This window comes from Juglans microcarpa x Juglans regia, chromosome 2S (assembly GCF_004785595.1).
Source record: "Juglans microcarpa x Juglans regia isolate MS1-56 chromosome 2S, Jm3101_v1.0, whole genome shotgun sequence".
NCBI lineage: Eukaryota > Viridiplantae > Streptophyta > Magnoliopsida > Fagales > Juglandaceae > Juglans > Juglans microcarpa x Juglans regia.
The window spans coordinates 34,383,094-34,397,578 of NC_054597.1; the positions used below are offsets into that span (position 1 = coordinate 34,383,094).

Consider the following 14,485-nt stretch of genomic DNA (forward strand, 5'->3'; position numbering starts at 1 on the left):
ACTCAGTAAGCAAAAATCATATGCTAGTGTGCAAACATGAGCATTTATCAAGGAGAGTATGCAGAACAAAATATTTTTCCAGAGTTATCATGCAGAACAGAACATATTTTCAAAATAACAGAGCGATGGTTTTAAAACAAGTAAAACCCATGGTACTTTGGCATAACATAAAATGAGTATCATCATCAAATCAAAACAGAGCATCAAACAGAGCAGAGACCATGTTTCACCCCCGTGGTAGGGTTGTGCTAACCCCGGTGGCCAAACCAGGCAGAGACAGAGGTGAAATCTTTCCTTTATTCTTCTCGGAGCCCCGAGTGTGCACACAGGAAAGACCACAATAAAACCACTTTGTTTCCAAAGTGGGTGCACTCAGAGACAGAGAAGTTGGTACCAACCCAAACAGAGCAGAGCATAACAGAGCAGAGCAGAGCAAAGCAGAGACAGAATCAGATACGAAAACCAGTACACCATGCCAAAGGTTTTCAGGTGTTATAACAAAATAATACAGAGTACCAAAACAGAATCAGACGGTTACACACGCTGAACACAAAAGCCAGAACCTCTTTCTAAAAAAAATGCACAACTTTTCATATCCTCAATATCGCTCTTTTCCAGATTTCAGAAACCACATGACAGAATTTAGCTCATGTCTACACAATGCATGCCAAAACATATTTTTTTTCCTTTTTCACACAGATTTCATGAATAATGCAGATGAGTGACCGAGGTTGATCTTTATTTTCACAAGTTCCCAACATAACACAAAATATGCAAGTTTTTCATAAAATCAGCATCAGTCTTATTAACTTGTATAAAACCTAGCATAGGAACCCCACTTACCTGACTCCTGCAGTGTATTATCTATGACTTGGATACGGTCTCTATCCGTCTCGCCACCTATTCATAAGATAATATAAACTAAATATTAAAGTCCAACAATACACAATTGGTCTTAAACAACTCAAGACTCAAACTCCAGACCATAATTCAACGAGTTTAATCAAACTTAACTAGCCAAATAACAATCCGGACAACCCACCCTTCGACCCAAAATATTCTATACTAAACTCAGTATGTTGGTTATAAGTGGAGACTGATTTGGAACTAAAAAAAATGTTTGCTGAAAGTTGGCTTGACAGTTGGCTCGAGCCAAGTTCGCTCGAGCGAAGGCAAGTCAGAGAGGTTCGCTCGAGTCTCGCTCGACACTCCGCTCGAGCTAATGCAAGACAGAGAGGTTCGCTCGAGTCTCGCTCGACACTCCGCTCGAGCGAATGCAAGTCAGAGAGGTTCCCTCGAGTCTCGCTCGACACTCCGCTCAAGCCAATGCTCATTTGGCTATTCGCTCGAATCGCGCTCGACAGTCTGCTCGAGCGAAGTACGCAGATTTTGCCAACATAACCAGTTTACACTACACAAAGCACTCTTCTTTCCATTCCCAACTCCATAACATAAAGTATAAACTAACACTTCCAAATATTTTCTCAACCACCAGTCCAACAATTCCACTACAATGAAACGTCAAATAATCCAAACCTAGGACAAAACACCAACCCGAAATACTCACCACGCAACAACCAGAAAAACTCACAAAAACTACTCAAACTCACAGCCAAAACAGATACTGCATCAAAAAGAAGATAAACCAAACCCAAAACTAAGAAGCAGAAATCGCACGGTTACAGAAGGAGAAACCGATACTTGGATGAGAAAGAAACCCTTACCAGTCGAAAATGGAGGGGATGCGAATTGATGCCCGTGAGTTGCAGACGGAAACCAAAATGCAAAAATGGAGGAAAAACAGAGTGTAGCAGACGGCAACACTCGGGAAACCAGAAGCAACGCAGCAACAGAAATCCACGTGAGGAGGTCTAGGGCATGGGATTCGGAAACTCAAACTAATGCCAACAACAAGAAATAAAGATGAAACCGAAAAGAAAAGAGAGACGTGCGCGAGAGAGATGCGGGAGAAACTGAAACTGAAACAGAAAAATGCGGAAAGAAACGGAAGTTGAAGAAGAAAACACTCACCTCAAAAACGACGTCGTTCAGGATTCTCACTAAACACGAAAATGGCTGGGCCATTTTCACGCACTGATCCGGGCCACTTTGATGAAGAGGCAGGGCCTTACATCCTCCTCCCCTTACAAGAATTCCGTCCTCGGAATTCGTTACAAGCTATAATAATTTATTTCGAACAAGTGAGGATACTTTACTCGCATCTCTTCCTCGAATTCCCAAGATGCTTCATTGATAGCATGATTATTCCACAATACTTTAACCAAAGAAATAGTTCGATTCTGCAACACTTGCTCTTTCCTGTCCAGAATCCGCAATGGTTCCTCGGTGTAGGTCATGTCCTCTTGAATCTGCAAGAGTTCATGATCTATGATGTGAGTGGGGTCATGGATATACTTTCTCAACATGGACACATGGAACACATTATGCACTCCCGAGAACGCCGGTGGTAGAGCCACCCTGTACGCCACCGGTCCAAACCGATCAAGAATCTCAAACGGCCCAATGTATCTAGGACTCAACTTACCTTTCTTTCCGAATCTCATAACTCCTTTCATTGGTGAAATTCTCAAGAAAACCTTATCTCCCATCGCAAATTCTAACTGACGGCGGCGTTTATCTGCATAGCTCTTCTGTCGACTTTGAGCTGCTTTCATTCTAGCCCGTATGATATCTATCTTTTCGGTGGTCTGCTGAATAATCTCTGGCCCTAGAAGTTTCCTTTCACCTACTTCATCCCAATACAATGGAGACCTACATCTCCTGCCATACAAAACCTCATAAGGTGCCATCCCAATGCTAGCCTGGAAGCCATTATTATATGCAAACTCAACCAATGGTAAATGTTGCATCCAAGATCCCTTGAAATCCATCAAGCATGCCCTCAACATGTCTTCTAAAATCTGAATAGTTCTTTCTGACTGTCCATCTGTCTGAGGATGAAAAGCGGTACTGAAACTTAGCTGAGTACCCATTGCCTCCTGTAAGCTTTGCCAGAACTTCGAGGTAAAGCGAGGATCTCTATCCGACACAATGGATACCGGTACTCCATGCAACCTCACTATCTCCCGCACATACAGTTCAACTAGTTTCTCTAGTTTATAAGAAACTTTAATGGGCACAAAACGGGCGGTCTTCGATAAGCGATCCACGATCACCCATATAGCATCTTGCCCGCTTACGGTCCTTGGTAGACCTGTCACAAAATCCATGGAGATATGTTCCCATTTCCACTCTGGAATCTGAAGTGGCTGTAATAATCCTGCAGGTCTCTGATGTTCCGCCTTCACTTGTTGGCAAGTCAGGCATTGTTCTACGAATTTAGCAATTTCCCTTTTCATGCCATTCCACCAAAAGGACTCTGTCAAATCCCGATACATCTTGGTACTCCCTGGGTGAACAGTATACAAAGAACGGTGTGCCTCTTCAAGAATCAACCTTTTTAGTTCATCATCAGCAGGTATGCATACTCTACTCCTAAACCTCAAAACTCCATCTTTGGAAATACAAAATTCAGGTTTGTCCCCGTTTCCGATCTCTTCCCTTAGCTTCACCAACTCTGAGTCCACTTTCTGAGCATCTTTGATTCTATCTATCAAAGCAGGTTGAACTACTAAACTGGCCATGACAGCACTTGTATCACTAGAAAAGACTTCAATACCGGCTCTTTCTAAATCCATCAGCAACCTATGCTGAGTGGTAATAGCTGCAATTGTCGGTCCCACTGACTTCCTACTTAAAGCGTCTGCTACAACATTAGCTTTGCCTGGGTGATAATTAATGGTGCAATCATAATCCTTGATCAACTCAAGCCACCTCCTTTGTCTCATGTTTAATTCTTTTTGGGTAAAGAAATACTTCAAACTCTTGTGATCCGTAAAAATTTCGCACTTTTCTCCATACAAGTAATGTCTCCAAAGCTTAAGTGCAAAAATGACTGCCGCGAGTTCCAGATCATGGGTGGGATAATTCTGCTCATACACTTTCAGTTGGCGTGAGGCATAAGCTATAACCTTCCCATGTTGCATCAGTACACACCCCAAACCAAGCCTAGAAGCATCGCTATAGACAACAAATCCGCCTCTAGCTGTGGGAACTGTTAACACCGGGGCTGACACTAATCTCTGTTTCAACTCTTGGAAGCTTTCTTCACACTTTGCTGTCCATTCAAACCTATTATTTTTCCTGGTGAGTGCAGTGAGAGGAATTGCTATCTTGGAAAACCCATCAATGAATCGACGCTAATACCCCGCCAATCCCAAAAAGCTTCTAACCTCATGAACATTCCTCGGTGCCGACCAATTAACCACGGCTTCCACTTTTCCTGGGTCCACTGAAATACCATCCTTCGAAACTACATGCCCCAGAAACGTGATTGAATCAAGCCAAAATTCACACTTCTTCAACCTAGCAAACAGCTGCTTGTCTCTGAGTGTCCCAAGTACCAACTTCAAATGTTCTTCATGCTCGGTCTCGCTTTTGGAGTATATCAGTATATCATCAATAAAGACAACCACAAACTTATCCAAAAACTCATGGAACACTCTGTTCATCAAGTCCATAAATACGGCTGGGGCGTTAGTCAGGCCAAAAGGCATGACCAAAAACTCATAATGGCCATAACGGGTTCTGAACGCCGTCTTAGCCACGTCTTCAGCTCTGATCTTCAACTGGTGGTAACCTGATCGAAGATCAATCTTTGAAAATACTTGAGCACCCTGAAGCTGATCAAACAAATCCTCTATACGGGGTAGCGGGTACTTATTCTTTATGGTCACCCGATTAAGTTCCCTATAATCGATACACATTCTCATCGATCCATCCTTCTTCTTCACAAAAAGAACTGGAGCTCCCCAAGGTGAAACACTGGGCCTGATGAAACCCTTATCTAACAAATCTTGCAACTGCTCTTTGAGTTCCGCTAATTCAGATGGCGCCATGCGATAAGGTGCTTTCGAAAGGGGTGCCGTGCCTGGAACTAACTCAATAGCAAACTCTACCTCCCGCTCGGGTGGAAGTCCCGATAAATCTTCAGGGAAGACCTCTGGATAATCTCTCACAACAGGTATTTGTTCCAACATCACTTCCCCCTTTGGCGCTTCTACCACACAGGCTAGGAATCCCTGACAACCTTTATGCAACAGTTTTCCAACCTGAATGGTAGAAATGATGGGTGGAGTCAACCTCACTTTTGACCCTGTGAACCGAAATTCACCTTCATTAGGGGGTCTGAATACCACTTCCTTTTTAGCACAATCAATACTGGCGTGATAGGAAGCCAGCCAATCCATACCCAAAATTACATCAAACCCAACCATGTGGAAAACTATTAAATCTGCTGGCGTCAGTCTTCCCTCTATAGAAAGAGGGCATCCAGGTAAAATCTCACTACAGACTACAGAATTTCCTGTTGGGGTCGCAACCACTAACTTGTTCCTCAACCTTTCAGTATCTAAAGTGCAAAATCTAGAGTACGCCGTGGAAACAAAAGAATGTGTCGCTCCCGAGTCAAATAACACAAAAGCATTATTAGAAAACAGAGAAAGAGTACCTGTGATCACATTCAAACTCATCCATGAACCAAGAATATTCAAAGTCTTAACCAGAATCAATCAAAGAAAAGAAAATAATAGAAACTATAAATCCTTGAAGTAAAACCAAAGAGTCATACCAGTGATCACGTCATTCCTACCCTCAACTTCTCCAGGTGTTAGTGCAAAGACTCGAGCAGGCGCAGTAGGACGTTGATTGCTGCCCTGGGCCGATACTTCATTCCTCTGAGGTGGCGGTATGAATGTCTGGTTGCTCCTATTTTGCATTGGGCAATCCCTGATGTAGTGACCTGTTTTGCCATAACGAAAACACAATCCCGCCCCTTTTCTGCACTCTCCGGAGTGCACTTGATTGCATGTCCTACACTGGTAGGGCTGTTGATTACTCTGAACCAGCCTTTTTCCTGAACTACTACCCTCATTCCTCTTTTTCCATGGTCCCTGATCCATGCCAGACTGGTACCCAGTAGGAGTAGTCCTTTTTCTCTGTTCATGCATTGCAGCGCTTCTTTGAAGGGTTCTTTCAAAAACTGTTGCTTTATCCACCAATTCTGAGAAGTTCCGAATCTGGAAACCCACCACACGCACGTACAGTTTCTCATTCAGTCCTTGCTCAAATTTGCGTGCTTTCTTTTCCTCATCGGGAATCAAATAAGTAGCAAAACGGGATAACTCAGTAAACCTAGCAGCATACTGATGTACCGTCATGGTTCCCTGAACCAAGGTGGCAAATTCCATAGCCTTGTCCTCACGGAAAGAGCTAGGGAAGAAGCGCTCAAGAAAGATCTGCTTGAAGTGTAGCCAACTAACTATCTCTGTCCCCTCAGCTTCCCTGATAGATCTTTCAGAGATCCACCACCTCTTCGCTTCCCCAGTAAGCTTGAATGTGGCGTACGCCACTTTTTGCTCCTCAGTACAAGTTAGGACTCGCAAAATCTCCTCAATGTCCTGAACCCAATCCTCCGCCAAAGTTGGATCGCCTCTCCCATCAAATAAAGGAGGGTGCATACGATTGAATTGCTCAACAGTACAACCCCCTTCATTGAAATTACGCTGGCGACCCGTGGGATTTTGCACAAGGTCATCAATTAACTGATGTGCAGCTGCTCGTAACACGTCGGAAGCACTCGGGTTTGCTTCCCTTTCGTTCTCGATCGCATTCAGATCCGACATGCTTCGTTCTCTACGACGAGGTGGCATCCTGACAAAATAACTAGAATTTTTAAAAAATCGCTTCGAAAATAGAATTTATAAGAACATAGAAAATTAGTGGTATTTGTAAAAACAAAACGTATATATATATTAGAATTCAAAAATATAAGAATATCTATAACAGAGACAAAAGAGGAACGCACAACGGTAGTAATAGTCAATCTCTCCAAAATTTAACATCTTACTCCATCTGAGTATTTAAGAAGGCTCCGCCACTAAACTAAACCTTAATCAACATGAATTTAGTTCATAGACCTATGAAATACCACACTTCATAGTTATTCGCAAAGCCTGCGAATTCTAAGACTTCCCACTTCAACAATATTCAATCCTATGCACCCACAGAAATCTAAACCTCCTAGGTTTATAGTATGCAGAATTCTAACCTGTCTCTGATACCAAATGTAACGCCCCAAATCCGGGTGACTTGGAGAATTTCTACTTGTCACTCATAAACATATCTCCCAACACATCCAAAGAATAAACTCCAAAAAAAACTTCATAAATGAAAACAATCTCAAATCTTCTCAATAATCTCATTACAAACTCCACACAATCTTTAATGCAATAATAATAAATCAAAGGGGTCCATAACCTCCCGATAGTCATAACAAACCAACTAAATCTTTCATAAATCTTACTAAACTCAAGACATAAATAAAACTCAAAGATATTAAAACTAAGAACACCAGAAGTCCTTCTTCTACCAACATCTCCTCAGCTTAGACACAAACAGCATTCTAATCCAGGTCCTCATTTGGACTCACCACATCATCTGAAAAAATATTATAATGATAGGGGTGAGTTATCAATAACTCAGTAAGCAAAAATCATATGCTAGTGTGCAAACATGAGCATTTATCAAGGAGAGTATGCAGAACAAAATATTTTTCCAGAGTTATCATGCAGAACAGAACATATTTTCAAAATAACAGAGCGATGGTTTTAAAACAAGTAAAACCCATGGTACTTTGGCATAATATAAAATGAGTATCATCATCAAATCAAAACAGAGCATCAAACAGAGCAGAGACTATGTTTCATCCCCGTGGTAGGGTTGTGCTAACCCCGGTGGCCAAACCAGGCAGAGACAGAGGTGAAATCTTTCCTTTATTCTTCTCGGAGCCACGAGTGTGCACACAGGAAAGACCACAATAAAACCACTTTGTTTCCAAAGTGGGTGCACTCAGAGACAGAGAAGTTGGTACCAACCCAAATAGAGCAGAGCATAACAGAGCAGAGCAGAGCAAAGCAGAGACAGAATCAGATACGAAAACCAGTACACCATGCCAAAGGTTTTCAGGTGTTATAACAAAATAATACAGAGTACCAAAACAGAATCAGACGGTTACACACGCTGAACACAAAAGCCAGAACCTCTTTCTAAAAAAAATGCACAACTTTTCATATCCTCAATATCGCTCTTTTCCAGATTTCAGAAACCACATGACAGAATTTAGCTCATGTCTACACAATGCATGCCAAAACATATTTTTTTTCCTTTTTCACACAGATTTCATGAATAATGCAGATGAGTGACCGAGGTTGATCTTTATTTTCACAAGTTCCCAACATAACACAAAATATGCAAGTTTTTCATAAAATCAGCATCAGTCTTATTAACTTGTATAAAACCTAGCATAGGAACCCCACTTACCTGACTCCTGCAGTGTATTATCTATGACTTGGATACGGTTTCTATCCGTCTCGCCACCTAGTCATAAGATAATATAAACTAAATATTAAAGTCCAACAATACACAATTGGTCTTAAACAACTCAAGACTCAAACTCTAGACCATAATTCAACGAGTTTAATCAAACTTAACTAGCCAAATAACAATCCGGACAGCCCACCCTTCGACCCAAAATATTCTATACTAAACTCAGTATGTTGGTTATAAGTGGAGACTGATTTAGAACTAAAAAAAATGTTTGCTGAAAGTTGGCTTGACAGTTGGCTCGAGCCAAGTTCGCTCGACAGACCGCTCGAGCGAAGGCAAGTCAGAGAGGTTCGCTCGAGTCTCGCTCGACACTCCGCTCGAGCTAATGCAAGACAGAGAGGTTCGCTCGAGTCTCGCTCGACACTCCGCTCGAGCGAATGCAAGTCAGAGAGGTTCGCTCGAGTCTCGCTCGACACTCCGCTCAAGCCAATGCTCATTTGGCTGTTCGCTCGAATCGCGCTCGACAGTCTGCTCGAGCGAAGTACGCAGATTTTGCCAACATAACCAGTTTACACTACACAAAGCACTCTTCTTTCCATTCCCAACTCCATAACATAAAGTATAAACTAACACTTCCAAATATTTTCTCAACCACCAGTCCAACAATTCCACTACAATGAAACGTCAAATAATCCAAACCTAGGACGAAACACCAACCCGAAATACTCACCACGCAACAACCAGAAAAACTCACAAAAACTACTCAAACTCACAGCCAAAACAGATACTGCATCAAAAAGAAGATAAACCAAACCCAAAACTAAGAAGCAGAAATCACACGGTTACAGAAGGAGAAACCGATACTTGGATGAGAAAGAAACCCTTACCAGTCGAAAATGGAGGGGATGCGAATTGATGCCCGTGAGTTGCAGACGGAAACCAAAATGCAAAAATGGAGGAAAAACAGAGTGTAGCAGACGGCAACACTCGGGAAACCAGAAGCAACGCAGCAACAGAAATCCACGTGAGGAGGTCTAGGGCATGGGATTCGGAAACTCAAACTAATGCCAACAACAAGAAATAAAGATGAAACCGAAAAGAAAAGAGAGATGTGGGCGAGAGAGATGCGGGAGAAACTGAAACTGAAACGGAAAAATGCGGAAAGAAACGGAAGTTGAAGAAGAAAACACTCACCTCGAAAACGACGTCGTTCAGGATTCTCACTAAACACGAAAATGGCTGGGCCATTTTCACGCACTGATCCGGGCCACTTTGATGAAGAGGCAGGGCCTTACACGAGCAACCTGTCAAACAAATGCCGAGTGAACTTTCTGTTTGATGTTTTTTGAGTCACATAATGGGTCAAAATTTTTTTTCAGAAACGAAGCACCTGGACCCCCAAGAGTATTGGCTCAAGCCTCATTCAAATTTCACCAAAAAACCATAACAAATCCTTGTCTGATCTGGACACCACAAGTAGGGGTGGGCAGTGAGGCCCCGCCCCCATTTGCTCCACCCCCACATGAGCAGGGTGGGGCTCTATACCTCCAGATGCGTGGGGCGGGTGGCCCCGCAGGCATTTTGGGTCTCCAGCAGAGGCGGGGGACGAAGGGGGCCTAGCCCCGCCCCGATTTTCCCCCGCCCTGAATTTATAAGTCAATGTCATTTTGTATCTGACAAAACGACATCGTTTTATGGCTGGGGGGTTTTTATAAAACAACACCCAATACCAAAACATAAACAAAACAATGTCATTCTGGTATGGGGTGTTAAGAGCCCCCCTTGCGACTCCCCCTGCCCCCTTCTTTGTTCCCTCAGAGTCTCTGAAAACTCTCTCTCTCTCTCTCTCTCTCTCTCTCTCTCTCTCGCACCTTCGTCATAGTCCATTCATCGTACGCACTGCTGAATTTTATTGCAATGAAATGGTGACTTACCTTTGAGCCCCCTGCGACTCCCCCAACCGTCATCCTCCGTCTATATCTTTGTTGCCAAAGATAAGTTAATCGAATCTGAACTTTGAAGTGTTTATTCTTTATTTTGTTGAGTTATGGAGATTGGAGGAAGGATGAGATTAAATGTAGGAGTTGGAGGATGAGATTGTGTCTTTGTGAATTGTGTGCTGTAGAGCTTCGATTTGTGCACGTGTTTTGTGATGTTTGTGTTAATTGTTTTGTGTGTTTTGGTGACTTTAAAGTTTACGTAAACCCTAAATTAATTTAAGGGTTTTAATTAAGTTAGGGTTTACGTAAACCCTAAATTAATTTAGGGATTTCAAAATTGAAAGTGGAATAAAAAAAATAATTAAATTCATTTGTTTTAGATTATTGACATGATCTAGCTAGCTTGCAACATTCATCATATGCAACAAGACATTCTAAAACGTTATTGATTACAATGGCAACAACTAGAAGATGGTAAAAACAGAAAAGGAATGTTGAGGATTAAGCTGCTTTTTCTTATTATTCCACTTTAGTTTTTCTTTTTCTTTTTTGTTTCTGTTAGCTTGGGTCGTGGGGTATCCTAAAAGTTTTTCCCTTTCAAAAGCTATAGGGTTTTGCATAGGATAATCCAACTAGAACACTTCCTTTGTAAATTAATTTAGGGGTTTCAAGATTGAAAGTTGAAACCCCTAAATTAATTTATGGAATGAGTTATATAATGAGTTATAAAAAGTTCCAATGTTCAAAAATATAAAGAACTATGATCATTATGAGAATTGGATATCTTTTCATGAAATGATGACTTTTATTACAATTTTTTTTTTAATATAATTTTTGGAAAAAAAAATTATTGCAATGGTGACTTTTATTGCAATTTTTTTTTTTTTTATCTAAAAGTTGGTAATCTTTTTTATTTCAATCAATTGATAGATCATGATCTTTTTCACTTCAATTCTAAAGCTTTCACCTCTAGTTTAAAATTAGAATGAGGCATGAGAGGTTGGGACGGATGGAATGCGTTTTTAATTGCTGAAAATTGCTAAGTATACAATTGAATCATTGATGTTAGCGGTTGTGAATCTGTGGTGTTATTGTGAATCCTTCGTGTTGTAGTGAATCATTGATGTTATGTCATTATGTGAATCCTTGGTGTTGCTGTGAATCTATTTGTTGATTGTTGATGTTAGTGGTATGTTTTCATTTCTAATTTTTGACTGTTGATAGCTCTCCTACATATACCCCAACACCTAACCCTACACCTGACACTAACCCCATAGACCCTAGTCCTAACCCCATGGAGATGGAACCTTGCCCTGCCTCCAACTCCACACAAATCAAGAAACTTGTTTCCATAGTTTAGTCTCATTTTATCAAACTAGAGGGTTGTAACCCCAATAACTCCCAAGCAAAGTGTAACTACTGTGGTAAACTCTATACATGTCACTATAGGAAACATGGTAAATCACAATTAAAAAGTCTACTTAGAATAACAATGCAAGAAGAGTCCAATATTAAAATCATTACAAAAAAAGAGTCAATCTAGACTAGAGATTGGACTAAAAAAAATTTTGGATGGGAGTAGTGGAGGTTCAACGTTGAAGTGGTATACTGCGTATGATTCCGATGAGTGTAGAATAAAGTTAGCTCGTATAGTTATCATAAATGAGCTACATTTTCAGTTTGTGGAAGAGAGAGGGTTTCAAGAATATTCTAATTGCTTGGAACCTAGATTTAATCTTCCTTCTCTCCACACATTGACAAATGATATTAAAAAACATTACAAGAAAGAGAAAGATTTGTTAAGGAGCCAATTGGCAGGTCAAGTAGTTTGCCTCACTACCGATACTTGGACATCCATCCAAAATTATAATTACATGTCTTTGACTATGCATTTCATTGTTGTGAGTCGATACTACACAAAAAAATTGTGAAGTTTTATTAAATTTTTTATCACAAGAGTGAGACAGTTGGGAAGGCATTGGAGGCCGCAATAAAGGAGTGGGAGTTGGCATGGGTTTTGATAGTTACAGCTGATAATACCTTGTCTAACTATGTCACATTGAGATTTCTTAAGACCTATCTTAGAGAGCTAAATAAGACAATATTAGGTGGTGACTGTTTGCATGTCAGATGTACTGCACATATTTTGAATTTAATTGTGACTGATGGGTTGAAAGATGTTGATGACTCGGTTGCACGAGTCAAAACGGCTGTGAGATTTGTGAGATCTTCTCCTCTAGATTGAAGAATTTCAAGGTTGCTACGATGAATGCGGACATAACATCCAAGAATGGACTTTGTACTAATATTCCTACAAGATGGAATTCAACCATCTTGATGTTAGAACCGGCCTAAGAATATAAGGCGGCTTTTGAATTATTGAGTGATGAAGACATTCAATAAGTCAAATATTATGATGAGTACGGGGGATTAGGAAAGCCTATTGATTATGATTGGGAGGTTGTTGCTACTTTTGTAGATTTCTTGAGGCTTTTCTACGAGGTCACATTGTGACTATCTGTTTCTTTGTACCCTACATCCAATGATTTCTATCAACAAATATGTAGGGTAAAAGAAGAATTTGATGAAATGTGTAGGGGTGAACATATTAGGATGCAGGAGATACATTGATGTGAGGGTCAAATACGACAAGAATTGGAGAGATTTGAGTAGGCTAAATATTTTGTTATATGTGGTTGTTGCTCTTGACCCTTAGATCAAGATTGATGGCATGATATATGGTTTGTGACTTGCGCACGGGAATGCATGGGCGGATTTTATTTGGACAATGGTTAGAGAAACCCTTAATAAATTGTTTGATGAGCTTACCGTGATCAAGGGTAGTAATGCACCTATATCTACACCTACACCTGCCCCACCGCCTCCTCTAGAATCCGGGACGAGGAAAAAGTGTAGGTTGGCGTGGGGTGAGAGCCTTTCACATAACCCTCTACTAGTTTAGAGATAGACAGATGCTTGGCAGGGGATCTTCTCCCATATACACTAGAATTTGTTATATTAGCATAGTGGAAGACCAATGCCGTGAAATATCCCGTCATTGGAGAGATAACTCACAGTATTTTGGTCATCTTTATTAGCACCGTTGCCTCAGAGTCGGCTTTTAGTACCGAAGGGCGCATATTGGATCCATTCTGGAGTTTGTTGTACACTACCACTGTGGAGGCATTGCTTTGCACATAGAATTGGATCAACAGGACGGAAATTCATGTTCCGTATGTTCTTGACTTTAAGAAGACCAACAAGGAGGAGAATGGTGATCAATCTAGATCTGGCAAACTTTGATTTCATTTTATTTTTTTGATTTATTTATATTCATTTTTTCGGTATTAGTTTCAAATTTAATTGTTGTAGAATATGAGAGCCAACATCTACCTACGCTGCAATGTAATTTTGTGGTATTGGACCCACCATTGCCATTTGTCATAGGTTTGTTGTAACACCCCGATCTCGAAGGTCCAGGAAGTTAACTCCTGTTACCTAATAATTAACTTCAACATTTCTAATATATTCTCCATATCCAATATATATTTCCAAAGACTTTAAATCAAACATACAATATTATAATATGATTAACTACACATAATAATCAATCAGATCATCGATACAGTAACTCAAATAAAATAGATCGACTTCTCCACATGTCTCAATTAATGTAATAAAATGAAATAGAATTTATCTTCATAATCATCTAAACATATTGAAATTCATCTACTGAATAAATAAATCCATTAATAGCACTAGTACCTCGAGGCACTCAACTACTATCCTCAGCTAATTTAACCCATGTACTTTATTACTGATCTTCAACTGAATCATCAAAGTCATCTGAAATATTGTGAAGATAAATGGGTGAGTTATCATTATCAACAACTTAGTAAGTAGAGAAAATATACTAGTATATAAACATGAGCATTTACAAAATTCAAAATGCAGAACAAAATATTTACTTTCAAAATACAGAATCAAAACATGTTACTAAATATTATAGCGAAACTTTTAGAAAAACATTCTTATTTCAAGAAAATCGTTAAGCATATCATAAACTGAGACATTATCTTCATATCATATCGGAGCATCAC

At 40.3% G+C, this 14,485-nt stretch overlaps 1 protein-coding gene across 1 annotated transcript; it reads right to left on the reverse strand.

Moving 5' to 3' along the window:
* Nucleotides 1–5,654: 5,654 nt before the first annotated feature.
* On the reverse strand, nt 5,655–6,743 carry LOC121253605. Its single transcript, XM_041153591.1, has 2 exons — nt 6,381–6,743; nt 5,655–6,284 (listed from the first exon to the last, which is right to left on the reverse strand). The coding sequence occupies exons 1-2, from the start codon at nt 6,741–6,743 to the stop codon at nt 5,655–5,657; spliced, it is 993 nt and encodes a 330-aa protein (XP_041009525.1).
* Between the last annotated feature and the right edge of the window lie 7,742 nt (nt 6,744–14,485).

What these genes read in the sequence shown, in the direction of transcription:
- LOC121253605 (XM_041153591.1), bottom strand. Translation starts at nt 6,743, where the DNA reads ATGTCGGATCTGAATGCGATCGAGAACGAAAGGGAAGCAAACCCGAGT. An exon ending in AAGCTGAGGGGACAGAGATA is followed by an intron (nt 6,285 to 6,380) that starts GTTAGTTGGCTA and finishes ACCTTGGTTCAG; the next exon opens with GGAACCATGACGGTACATCA.